Raw genomic sequence first — 13,775 nt, forward strand, 5'->3', positions numbered from 1 at the left:
CTCAATTTCCTTAAACATTTCAGTATTGTCACTAGAAGTTCAGAGTTTTCCAGCTACTTTCCTAAGTGCTCTGAAGTGAAATAGTTTCCAGTACTTCTAAATTGTCTGTAATCTTATTGTTGTTACACTTTCCACGATTCCTGTCTTGTTAAGACTTACCTAGCTAAGGATCTCAATTTCAAGTAATATTTTCTGGTGCACATTTTAACAAAGATGCTTTACTTCTCAGTATTATTTTTGTTTATGGTCTTATATTTAAATTTTATATGTTAAATAAACTAGATGCAATGGGGTTTAACCTTATGTTTAGTTTCAAAACTAGTTCTCTAGAATGTTTTGATGACTGTTAGTAATAATATTAAGGAAACAGCTCTACTGATGAAATATTATTAACCATTCAAACTAATCATTAGCCTGCTTTTTAGTCCCTTTCAGATGCTCTGATTTCACTCCAGATGGTCTATCCTCGACGAAATCTCTCAGCTGACCAGTGGAGAAACGCACAACTACTGAGCCTCATCAGTGCCCCCAGTACAATGCTTAATCCTGCGCAGTCTGACACAGTATGGTCTTTTAATTTACCTTCTATGATAGAGTTGAGTAAGGTTTTCTGTAAAATAGTTGTCTGTTGGATTACCTCTATGTGACTTTTAATCAGAGAAGAATAAAGACACTGATTAGTACAGGGGGAAAGTTTTCTGTTATTAAGTAAAGTTTCTGTTACATTAACTTGTGCCTTCAGTTTGAGTAATTTGTTGACCAGAAGATGAAGGGAAGCAGTGTTAGCTTTTGCAGGCATAGAGGGGAGGAATCCCATGTACCCTCTCACGTGTTGGCGAGCCAGGAGACTGGAAATCAGAACTGGTCCTTCCTTTAAAATTTACGTTTGCACTTGCTGCCTCAGTTGTGATATGAATGATTATATTTCTGAAAAAATTGAAGCTCTAACAGTTGCAAAGTAGTGATTAGTGTCCATCAAAAACTTCTCATTCTTAAATATTGTTAAATACAGTGTTTATTGAAAATAAATATTTGTCAAAATTTGTTCAAGGTGTTGGAGGGTATGGAAGCTCACTTAGTATTCTAACCCTCAGTTTCTGAAGGGCTGAAAAAAAGTCACTTCAGTGACTTTTAGTGGTCAGTGGCCTTCTATGATTCATCAGCATTTAAGACTTCATTTGTCCCTTTTTGCTAAGAAGTACTTATAACTAGTGTGCTACAAATTAATGTTTTTTTAACAGATGCCATGTGAATACCTATCTCTGGATGCAATGGAAAAATGGATCATTTGTAAGTAAAATATTCTGAAATGACTCATGCTTGTATTAAAAAAATTGGTTAACATTTAAAAGGCTACTTGCTTTCTGTACTGTACAATGGCTGTTGTATTCAAGTAATATTCTGAAGAACTTGATTCAATTTCATTTGTACTAACATGCAGTGAAGCTAGAATACAGTATGGCTGGGATGGAGTGTGTCATGTTCCAGACTTTGACTGGAAGTGAGAGCTTCAGTAATTCTGATGAAAATAGTCAAGTAGTATCAACATAAAGTAATTAATTTCACAAAAACATTGCAAAAATACCTCCATTAGAAGCGAGGAGGTATTTTTTATATATTAGAAAATATTATCCATTAAAGAGTTTATTAATGATCTATGCAAACTATTTAAGACAAAATTCATAATCATCTCACTGTTCTCTTACTGTCTTTGTGCATCTGATTTGTGACATACATCAATGTGAACTTTTGAAGTTGGATTTATTTTGTGCCATGGAATCCTAAATAGTGACGCTACAGCTTTGAATCTTTGGAAACTTGCACTTCAAAGCAGCTCTTGCTTGGCTCTGTTTCGGGACGAAGTGTTCCATATTCACAAAGCTGCAGAAGATTTGTTTGTAAACATAAGAGGGTAAGATTTTGTTCTCCTTTCAGAATCTCTGCTAAAAACATTGTATTTCTTGAAGAGCTGTTTCAAACAGACTACTTCTGCTTCACTTAAGTTCTGCTTAGGTACACAAACAGTTTTGCTTGGTATCTTAATTGTTTCTTTAATGCATAAGTTTTAGGGGCCTGATTTCATAACCACCATACCTATTTTTTATCTCAGTTCTGAAAAGCTGGTGAATTAGTCTCTAAGATTAATGATCTCACCCACAAATCTTGATTTACTGAAAGGAAATTATGTTATGAACGTGGAGTTTGCTTGAAAAATTGCATCTTTCTGCTGCTGTTTCTGCAGTACATTATATGAAAACTCAGGAACAAAGTTGAGACCTCTACCAGCAAAGACGAGGAGCACTTGAGTAGAAAGTATTTTTGGTTTGGGTATCTAGTTTTGGCATTTAGCTCTGCTCAAGAGGTGGTGTGCATTTTCTGCTCTATCCTGCTTGCTATAACATTGTAGCTCAAGTCCCTGTCAGTTCTTTCTAAAATGTGCTACCATTCTTATACCATATCTGATTGGTTTTTACTTGCAGCTACAACAAGCGCATTAATGACATCAGAGAGTGCAAAGAAGCTGCTGTTTCACATGCGTAAGTGTCTTTAAAAGTTTTTCTGACACATTTTAGGATTGGTTCCCTTAAAAGAAAACCATAAAGATTGTACAAACACAATTTTTCAAATCCTGAATTAGTCATGCATTGTCAAATGAGATTACTTGCTGATCGTTCTTTTAAATCTGCATGTGCTTAATGTCATTTCCAATTTAACTTCCCAAGTTTTAGATTATTCTTCAAATTATTAGGATGGAAGCATTTAGTTTATTCATTAGTTATGTTTTATCTGATTACAAAATATGAATACAGATTAAAGAGAAATGTTTTAATGTAGTCAAATGCGCATCACAGTGACGGAGCAGAGAACTTGGGGATTAAATTTATTGATGCTTCAAGGATATATGATGTTGATGATGAGGATGCTAATTTTTTGAACCACATTCTTCAAAATTCTGAAATTTTGAAGTTGGTATAATATATAATCTGCCTATGCTTGGTCTTAAATGCTTTTGAAAATGAAGTATTTGGTGGCTAGCATGTGGATAATGTATTTTCTTTTGATGCAGTGGTTCAATGCATAGAGAGAGACGCAAGTTTTTACGTTCTGCACTCAAAGAACTAGCCACTGTCTTGTCTGATCAGCCAGGCCTCTTGGGTCCCAAGGTAATGACAGTTTTATGCTTTGCATTTGTGCAAAAACCTGTGTGCTTCTCAATGGTAAATCAAATATTTCTTTTCTTTTGGGGGAAAACACTCCTTATTTCACTGTGAGAAAACCTGTTGCACTGCAACAAAAACCTACTTAGTTTTTTTAATTCTTGGGTTTTAGAGGCTAGTTGCCTCTTGAGTGCACAAACTATTCAGCTGTTGTGTATATTGATAAAGTTGTGAACCATTTTTGTTTTTCAGGCACTTTTTGTATTTATGGCATTATCCTTTGCTCGTGATGAAATTATTTGGCTTCTTCGTCATGCAGATAATATGCCAAAGAAGAGTGCAGATGATTTCATAGATAAGTATGTTCATTTTTAATGCAATAACTTCAATACTAGAATTTCACAGACAAAATAAATTTGAAGGCAGTGGAATCTCAGAAGAGGTTGGCTGTGTGGAGCAGCTGGGAATGTTCAAAAAAATTTTACTTGAGAAAATTAAGTGTCCCATCAAAACAGAAAAGTAGAAATACTGTCCTAGAAATTGGAGCATATCACTGAAAATTCATTTCTAAAATAAAAATATTTTATATAAGTTTCGGGTTTTAATTTTAAATAGGCAAAAATAAAGCTTTTTCATGTGTCTTCACTGATTTTGCATTGATCAAATCAATTTAGGAGGCAAGAAAACTTTCCAAAAGCTTTATTTGTTGATTTATAGTATGTCTCTTGTAACAAAACTGTCTTTTAAATCAGCTAAGCTTTATTTATGTAATACAGCATTAGTGTCATCATAAACAGATGGTAAAAATGAGAACTATGAGTACAAGATCTTACAAGTGTGGATAGGCAGGAGACTTCTCAAGATTATTGGACACAAGGTTGAACTGAAAGACTGCAGGATTTTAAACAAATAACAATCAGAAAGCCATTTCTAGAGCTGGAGTGGGAAAATCATGGAGTCTCTCCACTGGATTTAGGTGCTAAGGAGAGATGGAGGTTCCAGAGCCTCTCTGAAACAACCTGTGTAAGTATTTAGCCATCCTCATGCCTTGGAAAAAAAGCCAGTAAAGCAGTTATTAAACTTGTATTTTTCAGGTTTAACCTCTTTTTGAGAAAAATATTTTTTCAAATTGAGATTTACAGAAGGGCTTCTTATTCAGAAAAAGAACTGAATAGTTAGACAAACCTTTGAGGATTACTATGGTGGTATCCATCTGACTTATGTCCTGTTGAGTGGATTTGTCCTTGCAGAAGAAATTACCTGTATAAGCTCCTTTTACATTAACAAATATTTACATAGAGAAATTAGCTATTGAAAATTGTTTTAAAAGCGAGGTGTAGGAGTAAATTGCCTTGTGAGGCATCCCACTAATAGAATTTTTTTTAAAATGTTTTGAGTAATATTTGTAAGCTTTTCCTTGTCTTTTTGTCCAGGCACATAGCTGAGTTAATATTCTACATGGAGGAGCTCAGGGCACATGTGAGAAAATACGGACCAGTGATGCAGAGATACTATGTACAGTATCTCTCTGGCTTTGATGCAGTGGTCTTAAACGAGCTTGTGCAGGTATGGCAGCATCATGGTTCTTGATTCTCAAATGCAAATATTAACAAAGGCTTTTTGTCCAAAATGATGTCATAAAATGCATCCCAGTTTGTGGATTTTGATGAATTTTATGGAATAAAACAAATCAGCTTTTAATTCTGGGGTTTAGAATTGTACTTATAGTTTCTATATAACATCACTGAATATCCCAAGTTGGAAAGGACCCACAAGGCTCATCAAAGTCCAACTCCTGGCCCTGCACAGGACCCCCCAACAATCCCACCCTGTGCCTGAGAGTGTTGTCCAAATGCTCATTGAGCTCTTGGGGCTGTGCCCCAAGCCCTGGGGTTCCTGCTCAGTGCCCAATCACTCTCTGAGGGAGGGACATTTTCCTAATATCTACCTAAACATCCCCTGACAAAGCTTCATACCATTTTGAGTGGTATGAATTCATATACTTCAGTATTTATATATGAAAATTATGAAGCAGTATTATGTTTAGAAACAGTGAAACAGGTACTATCACTGAAGGAGTTTAGAAACCTTTTCTTTTTTAGGCCAACCAACAAGAAATTAAAAATTTTCTGAAGTGCTTGGGTTTTATTCCCTGGTGACCCCACTAGATGGAGCCCAAACTGAAACGAGGGGAAAAAATGGGCTTGAATTTTAGTTGTCATTAATTCATAACAGCTATCAAGCTGTTATGATTAGACAGATTGGACGAGTGATTGAGTGGTAATTTGGATTTTTTCAGCCTTTAGGTTTCAATGTCAGTTATTGCTGGAATTATGAGAAACTTCTGCACTGCATTACTTAACAGAAGTATGGTCCTATTGGTGCCAAAAACTAGAAAGATTTGTGTTGCATTTTGTAAAATTTGAATGTTTAGTAAAATAAACTTGAATTTTTAATGAAAAAAAATTTGAGAGAGCGTTTTCCTGGAGGTAAAGCAATGCAGGTCTCCATTATATCCAGCCATTTTTACTTTGCAGACAGGATAGAAAATGTAGCATAGCTGCATTTACTGACAGATCTTCCTGTTTTGAGCTGATATCGGTTTGGAAGCAATCTTTTCTAGGTATTTGTCATCAACCAATGAATTAAAAAGTGAAAGTTATTAAATAGCACTACTGGAAATATTCCATCAGTTAAGTTAGCTCTTGTAGGTTTTTGAACATTTCAGAGTATAGCTGATAAATGGGGCATGGATATTGACATTGTTTCATAAACCAAGTTCAAAGTAATAATAATAATAATAGAGACACCTTTTATTTTAGAATCTTTCAGTGTGCCCAGAGGATGAATCAATCATCATGTCCTCTTTTGTAAACACAATGACTTCACTAAGTGTGAAACAAGGTAAGTTTAAATTATCTTGGATAACTGGTAACAGACTGGCAGATTCCTCTGAAAAATTTCATCCCTTTTGTTTCATATAATCAGTAGGAGATAAATGCATTTCTTCCCTTGTTTCTCTTCCATTTTTATATCTGCTTCTTGTGGTGTGTCCCTTTTCCAAAGGATGCTGTTGGGTAGTAATCCTACCTTTTAATATTGAAAAAATATTACACATATTTTCATCTAGATATTTTAATTCCTTTTACTGCAACTGTACTGGATCAGAATGTTTGGGTAAAAATATGAGGTTCATTATCCAAACAATTCTTTACTACTTTGGGGTTTTTAGAAGCTCTGATATAATATATCTGAATTTGTTATTGTTTTCTAAGGGTTTTCTGTTCTATATTTTTCCCTGATGCAGTTGAAGATGGAGAGGTATTTGACTTCAGAGGAATGAGATTAGATTGGTTTAGATTGCAGGTAAGAATTGGTAAATACGCATTTAAGATGTTTCACTAACCTAAAACAAAAACATTCCATACATTACTACTGTTCTAGATTGCTCTCACACTGCAAGCGTGTGACAGGCTATCTAAAAATAATCTACTCTTCAAATCAAACAAATAATTTAACAGATAATTTGCTATGTTTTGATATAACTTTGTCTGCTCTGGGTACTTTCTGCAAATCATCCCTTGGGGTGTTTATAACAGTTCAGAAATAGAATGTGTTGAGGCTGAGCTGTTTGGTGGGTGTGCAGGGTGTGATTCAGCGTGCCTACACTGGTAAGGGAGAGCTTACAAATTTGTGTTTTGCCAATACATTTATTCTGCAGTTTATCTGTGAATTAGTGCCGTATTCTATGTGTGTTTAGACACGTCACTGAAAGGCAGTTTGGTTTTTTTAAGCTCTAGTGAGAAGAATCCCTTCATGGTCTTTAAATATGCAGGTGTCCTGTGCACAACACAGACAATATTTAACATTGGTATTGAGCAATATCAATGGAATTTGCACAAAAGCTGCTGCAGATATAACATTGAAATTGTATTGTCTTTCCAGGCCTACACGAGCGTTTCTAAAGCTTCACTTGGTCTCGCGGACCACAGAGAGCTAGGAAAAATGATGAACACGATCATTTTCCACACAAAAATGGTAGATTCTTTGGTGGAGATGTTGGTTGAAACCTCAGATCTTTCTATCTTTTGGTATGCTACTAACCTGACTGTACAAGTTTTTTATTATTTGTTGTTTGGTTTGTCCTTGCAAGTTGTAATTTTTAAATAGTATACTTTATAGGAAGATAGGCCAGTGGAAGAATTGTTTGACATTTCTGGTTTCTAGGAGAATTCATTTGAAAAAGGTATTTATGAACATCTGTCAGAGATATTCTCCATGCAGTCATATAATTGATCAGGAATCATTTGCAGATTTTTTCTTAATACTTTTTGGCAAAATGTGCAGGTTTTTACAGTCCCTGTATGGCAAACATCAGAATAAAAATATGATTATGATAATAATCATAATCATAATAATAACAATAATGTAAAATAGATATGCAAATCAAATGCATAAGAAGTGAATGCAGAAAACAAAAATGATGAAAGCATGGGGCAGTTTTTGGTATACAAAATGTGTTTATGGTCACATTTGGTTTGTGTGAAGTGAACCTTATTTGCAATAAAAACATATATATAGCATTTAAGTGTCTGATTAATAACCAGTTAATTCTGTTTAGTTTTTATAGTCGTGCTTTTGAGAAGATGTTTCAGCAGTGTTTGGAGCTTCCTTCTCAATCAAGATATTCAATTGCATTCCCACTGCTTTGTACTCACTTTATGAGCTGTACCCATGAACTATGCCCTGAAGAGGTAATTTTTAAATTTTAGTTATTTTCATCTCTTATTCAATGTAGAGTGAACCAGAGCTGAACACTGTAAGAAGGCGTTTGTTATGGCAGTTTAATATTTGAGGAAGGAGTGTGCTAAAAATATAAAAATGGAGTTAAAACAAGTGGATACCTTGTTACATGACTCTTCATGCATAAGTCTCTAAATCCTTTTTTGAAGTGAGAAAACATTTTGATTTTTATGCCTGTTAAAACTTAGAAGCAACAGTTTTCATGTTAAATAGTTTAGAAACTCATAGTTGGGAGAAGGAAATAGGAAGTGGGGGTTCTGTATGCCTTGTTAGAGTTTTCTTCAGTAAGAACAAAAAAAGTTATACACAGTATAATGCAAGCATTTGCTTTGGTCAGAACTGGGTAATGAAAACCTTGTTGGTTAGAGCTAGAATTTAAAAAAAATACTGCATCACTTGAAGAAATGCACTTTTTGTTAAAGGAAGCAGTTTGAATCTGAGGAAATTCTTTCTATTTTTGTTGTGAGGGCATAAATCCTTTTGTACATTTCCTGTATGTTCATTGACTTTGGAATTAGTTCAGGAGTTAACTTGGCCATTTTTATGTAGTGCTCATGAAAATGTTGTTTTCATTCCTAACAGTGCTCATCTGAAACAATTAGTTGAATAGGATTTATTGTAATATACACACTATGGGGTTTTCCTAGTTAAACCTAAAATTATTTTCTGCTAAACTTTATTACAATATACATCTATATAGTGTATGCTTTGCTTTAAGTAGCTGCCAATGCTATTTATATTAGACAAGCAATAAAAAGTTTCCAGGAAAGCTTGACCCTTCAGGACAAGAGACATCTTTGAGAGCAGTTAGAGTAACAGTAAGAAATCAGCAGCCAAAGTCCACTCTGTGCATTCAGCTGCAGCAAGCACATTTTGTCACAGCCAGCAGAACTTGAAATTCAGTATCTAAATTGTATGCCTTGGTAACTACTATAATTTTGGAAAAATACTCTTTGCTGTGCTGTGTACTGTGTCATAGTGTGGCTGATAGAAAGTAAACATCAGTGGTGAAAGGACCATTTCAGCAAGACAGAGACTGCACTTGTGCAGATTAGTGACAAAGGAACAAAATCCAGAAATTAATGCAGCAGGGCTTTTTCTTTGACTTGTTCAGTGATCTGAAGGACACTTCTTTCTCTACAGCTTGTGTTGCATGCCCTTTTCCCCCTAGACTTAGTATTGGCACATATTAACATTCACAGAGACCTTGGAATATTGGGCACATGAAAGTAGATTTGGTCCTAAATTAAATGTGGAAATATACTTCTTAAAAGGTTTTTTTTTACTTCTTTTTACAGAAAATATGCTTAATGGTGACTTTGAAAATGTCATGGTTCAAATTGCTTCCAGAAAGAACAAAATAGCCTAGAGTCAAGATTATTGAGGACTAATTAATTTATTATTTCCTATATCCTAGCTACATGATTAGTGAACTGTTCTCTGCAGTAGTGTAGGATTGATGAGAAACTGAAAATCCAGATTCCTTTTCTCCCTTTTTAACAGCGACATCATATTGGAGATCGCAGTCTTTCCTTGTGTAACATGTTCTTGGATGAAATGGCTAAGCAAGCTCGAAATCTTATCACAGACATTTGCACAGAACAATGTACACTGAGTGATCAGGTGAGTATGGTTGTGTCTATTTTAATTCTCCTTTGAGATTTTCTGCATTCAATTTTCTGGGTATTTTCTGTTCACTTCTTTCTCTGTGTTTTGGGTAAGCTTTCTGTTCATAAAATTGAAGGTGATTTGAGCAAGAATTTTTAATACTAGAATTGTGTCAAAGGAACAATGTGTTATTTATGTGATGAAGTGTGGTAAAAAATTGGATTTTAATTTGGACTGGCTATTTCTTTTTGTTTACTAGTTGTTGCCAAAACATTGTGCCAAAACCATCAGTCAAGCAGTGAACAAGAAGTCAAAAAAACAGACTGGAAAGAAAGGAGAACCTGAAAGGGAGAAACCAGGAGTAGAAAGCATGAGGAAAAACAGATTGGTTGTGACAAAGTAAGCTGCTTCTTCTGTTCTTTTCACCTTGAATCCAAAGTAAATATGTTTTACATATTGAATGTTTCTTGCTTAATTTGTTTGAATAAATTTAATTGGATGTAAGTTTGATAACTTTACTGTTTGTGAGCTTATGATGCTTTATTAACTGTGGGCATGTGAGTTGAAGGAGTAGGTGGCATCTTCAATTCTACCTTGCTTTAGCACCCTTAAGTACAGGTTGGACAGGAATTTCGTGCTGCTGAAAGGCTGATACAGGGTTATGGTTCCAGTGCCTGAACCAAGTGGAGGAGGTTTCCTTGTTAGTGGCTGTAGAAATAATTGAGAGCACCAGTTAATCAATAGCAAAACCAAAAAACCCACCTGGAATAGGTAAGATGAAAGGTTAATAAATACAGTTTGGGGTGTAAGAGATGATAGGGTAGGAATGGCTGTAAGATTGGTGTAAGGAGAGATCAGAGATCAGGATGGGAGAGTGATAAAAGTATGAAGAGGAAAAAAGCAAAAAAAAGGACAGTGTGTGATTGGAAGTGCCTGAATTCACGCACTGCTGAAGTGGTTTTGCTACAGTTGCAACAACCAAGCAGCAGAGAACTGTAAAGATTAGAAGAGCTGATGGAAAAGAACTTAGTTTAAGATTTGTTCCCCCAATATTTTTAGATTTTTATTACTGCTTGCTAGGAAACATTATTTATATTGTTTAGTTCAGGAAGGGAAAAATCACTTAAATGTCTATTCTTTTTGGGGGGGTAAAAAAATACATATATATATATATATATATATATTTATTAGAAAAATAAATCTCACATCACTGTATGCAATGCAGATCAATATACAGTTGTAGGATGTCTTCTTGGCCAAAATACTGTTTTTAAAATATGCTAGAAAAGTGTCTCAAAGCAGAACATGAGAGTTAGACCTGTACCTGCTTTTGAGGCATTATCCATTCAGTATGTGCCTTCCATGATAATATACACTTCTGTTGCATTAAATATTTTTCTTAATTTCTTGTCTATTCTTAAAGCCTGGACAAACTGCATACTGCACTTTCTGAGCTCTGCTTCTCAATCAATTATGTACCAAACATGGTGGTTTGGGAGCACACGTTTACCCCAAGAGAATATTTGACATCTCACCTGGAAATCCGCTTTACCAAGTAAGAAATATTGTAGAGTTAGAAGCATTGATGCACAAGATAAGCCTTTGCTAGTTTATGTTGGAAATACTGTGTACTTACTACATTAAACTAGGTTTTAAAGCTTGTGAAAACTGTGAGTAGAATCCCAGCTAAATGATTATTAAGTTACATGTGCAGACATACACAATAGTCAATTGCTGTTTTAAAATAAAATATGTTGAAATCCATATAATCTATTTAATAGCTAGATTCTGCATTCCCAATCCTGTGTATTTTGTAGGAGCTGGTGATGGCTGTTTTTAGGCATGTATGAAGACATGCATTCCCACCATTCTTTTGCACAGTTCTGCAGTATTTTCATGTATTTGAGTCCACTGCCTTGCTAAAAGGAAGTCTAAAAATCAGAAATCAAGATCTGACAAAGCCAGCTGAGAATATGTGCAGTTACTTTTTTTTTCATGAAATGTTGATTTTTGATATTCCTGTCTGTTCTTACCTTGGTCTTCCTGTAATTTTTTACAGAAATAGGCAAATGGCAACTTCTGGAGAGGACTTCATATTAAACCAGCCAGCTATCCTACTATTTTATACCAAAGATTACTGGTTATAGATTTCAAGCAGTGTATAAGGCTTAATCAGTTTAATCATCAAGACATAATAATAGGTCACTGGAGCATTCCACCAGTAAGATAAGGTATCTTCATAAAAATGAAGATAACTTAATGACAATTTAAGAAGTCAGCTCTTCAGGTTTATGAGCTTAGACCAGTGTTGGTCGCTTGTGTTTATTTTAATTTGTGGGATCTTGGCTTGTGGATTGTGGCTGAAGCAACAGGCACATTACTTTTAGAGACTGCTTTCCTTTTTCTTGCTTCATGAAAGAAATGAAACTTGTTAGCTGAGCAGAATAGATATTCAATTTACAATCATTTCACAGGCCTTCAAGTGGCATTTCTTTCAGAGGCTTGCAGTGTTCCTTAAAAGACAATGTTAGTGTCTCCTTGTTAGGGTTTGTTTACTGTTTTAAGCTCCTCTGTGTCACATGTGAATGGACTGGAGCTTATTATTATGTCACTTAATCTTGTTATTGTATTAATTTTGAATTTATTTTACAATAAGAGACTGCCTCAGAAACAAACTATTGAAAATACTTATTTACATATATCCAAACAACAACAAAAAATTAAATAATGTGATGTTCTCCTCCATAAAAACTCATCCTGTTCACCTGTGATGAAGGTCATGATCCACCGATTTCTTTTTTTTTTTTAAATTGCTGTTCTGTCTTTGAAAAATACATATTACTTAAAAGGTTAGCTCTTAAAGTCTGAGACCATTCTAAACTTAAAATAAACACTACAACAAGCATTTGTTTACTAAGACTGCTTTTAAGGATCCCTTGATACAGTTTGTTTGAGTACCTGGTTCTAGTGACATAAGGTCCATGTTCATGTATGTTAGAATGGAACGTACAGTCCTTTGTACAATTCTGGTCTAGCTTGAAAGCTAGCCTATGAACATCTATTATTAGAAGCTTGGTTTTATTTATAGTGAGAATTTGAACAAATCAAAGTCTGTCCTGCAATTTCTTGGCTCCTTCATTGAAGATAGAAATCAACTGTGTTAGCTAAAGAGATACGTATTTTTTTTGTGTTTATATGCTTTGCACACTTCAGTACATAATTTGTCTTTCATTTCCCAGAAGTTCTGCATTTTAAAAGACTTCAGCATTAATTTATTTGCTAAAGTAGTTACATAAACCTTAAATGGTGTGGATTGCTCATATATATATATATATGGGGGAAAAAAAGCTTTATTTCAAAAGAGCTTGGTGAGTATTCTTAGTCTCGTGAAATTTTTACTGGAACCACAGATACAGTTTTTCTTGGAATCCAAAACAGTTTTTAAAAGTGCTGGTGTAGTGTGTGCGTTGATCAGAGTTTTATACTTGTGGATTTGAGAAGTATTCAAGTAAAACTGATGTTTTCCATGCTTGAAAGTGTTTGAGGCCAGGTTGGATGGAGGTCTTGAGCAGCCTGGTAAGTGGACACTGGAAAGTGTCACTGCCCATGGCAGGAGGGCTTGAACTAGCTGGTCTTTAAGGTCCCTTCCAACCCAGGCCATTCTAAGATTCTTTGAAAATTTGTGGATATAAAATCATCTTTATAGCTGCATCTTTGTTGAATTTTACTAAGAAATTACTTTGTTTCCAATCCTTTTTTTTCCTAAAAGGTCAATTGTTGGAATGACTATGTATAATCAAGCAACACAAGAGATTGCAAAGCCTTCAGAGCTGTTGACCAGTGTAAGAGCCTATATGACAGTCCTCCAGTCAATAGAAAATTATGTACAGATCGACATTACACGAGTGTTTAACAATGTTCTGCTTCAGCAAACCCAGCATTTAGATAGTCATGGTGAGCCAACCATTACCAGTCTGTACACGAATTGGTAAGTATTATATGAATGCTTGTTACAAATTTTCTAGAGACTTTTTCATGCTGTTGTTTAATGAAAAATCTGTAATTGGAGAAGTGGAGTTATTTTGAATTTTCCTAAGTTTCCAACATCATGTTTACTTCTCTCTGTACCTGTAAAAAGCAGTTTGAAGTTTTCCTGTTGGCAAACCTTTTATACTTTCTATAGGGACAAGATACAGAGTAAAATGC

The 13,775-nt window shown here is 34.8% G+C and overlaps 1 protein-coding gene across 2 annotated transcripts in view; it reads left to right on the top strand.

Annotated features, from left to right (window-relative positions):
- The window catches only part of NCKAP1 (NCK associated protein 1), a 57,885-nt gene that overhangs the window by 24,290 nt on the left and 19,820 nt on the right, over window positions 1-13,775 (top strand). For both annotated transcript variants that reach the window (XM_058839655.1, XM_058839657.1), the window contains exons 7-21: window positions 426-563; window positions 1,242-1,290; window positions 1,756-1,912; window positions 2,481-2,537; window positions 3,068-3,164; window positions 3,411-3,517; window positions 4,592-4,724; window positions 5,981-6,062; window positions 6,466-6,524; window positions 7,104-7,249; window positions 7,780-7,912; window positions 9,465-9,584; window positions 9,829-9,968; window positions 10,993-11,124; window positions 13,339-13,557. In XM_058839655.1, coding sequence (XP_058695638.1) covers window positions 426-563; window positions 1,242-1,290; window positions 1,756-1,912; window positions 2,481-2,537; window positions 3,068-3,164; window positions 3,411-3,517; window positions 4,592-4,724; window positions 5,981-6,062; window positions 6,466-6,524; window positions 7,104-7,249; window positions 7,780-7,912; window positions 9,465-9,584; window positions 9,829-9,968; window positions 10,993-11,124; window positions 13,339-13,557 — 1,769 coding nt within the window. The remainder of the gene's footprint in view (window positions 1-425; window positions 564-1,241; window positions 1,291-1,755; window positions 1,913-2,480; window positions 2,538-3,067; window positions 3,165-3,410; window positions 3,518-4,591; window positions 4,725-5,980; window positions 6,063-6,465; window positions 6,525-7,103; window positions 7,250-7,779; window positions 7,913-9,464; window positions 9,585-9,828; window positions 9,969-10,992; window positions 11,125-13,338; window positions 13,558-13,775) is intronic.

The sequence above is a fragment of the Poecile atricapillus genome, chromosome 5 (assembly GCF_030490865.1).
Source record: "Poecile atricapillus isolate bPoeAtr1 chromosome 5, bPoeAtr1.hap1, whole genome shotgun sequence".
Lineage (NCBI taxonomy): Eukaryota > Metazoa > Chordata > Aves > Passeriformes > Paridae > Poecile > Poecile atricapillus.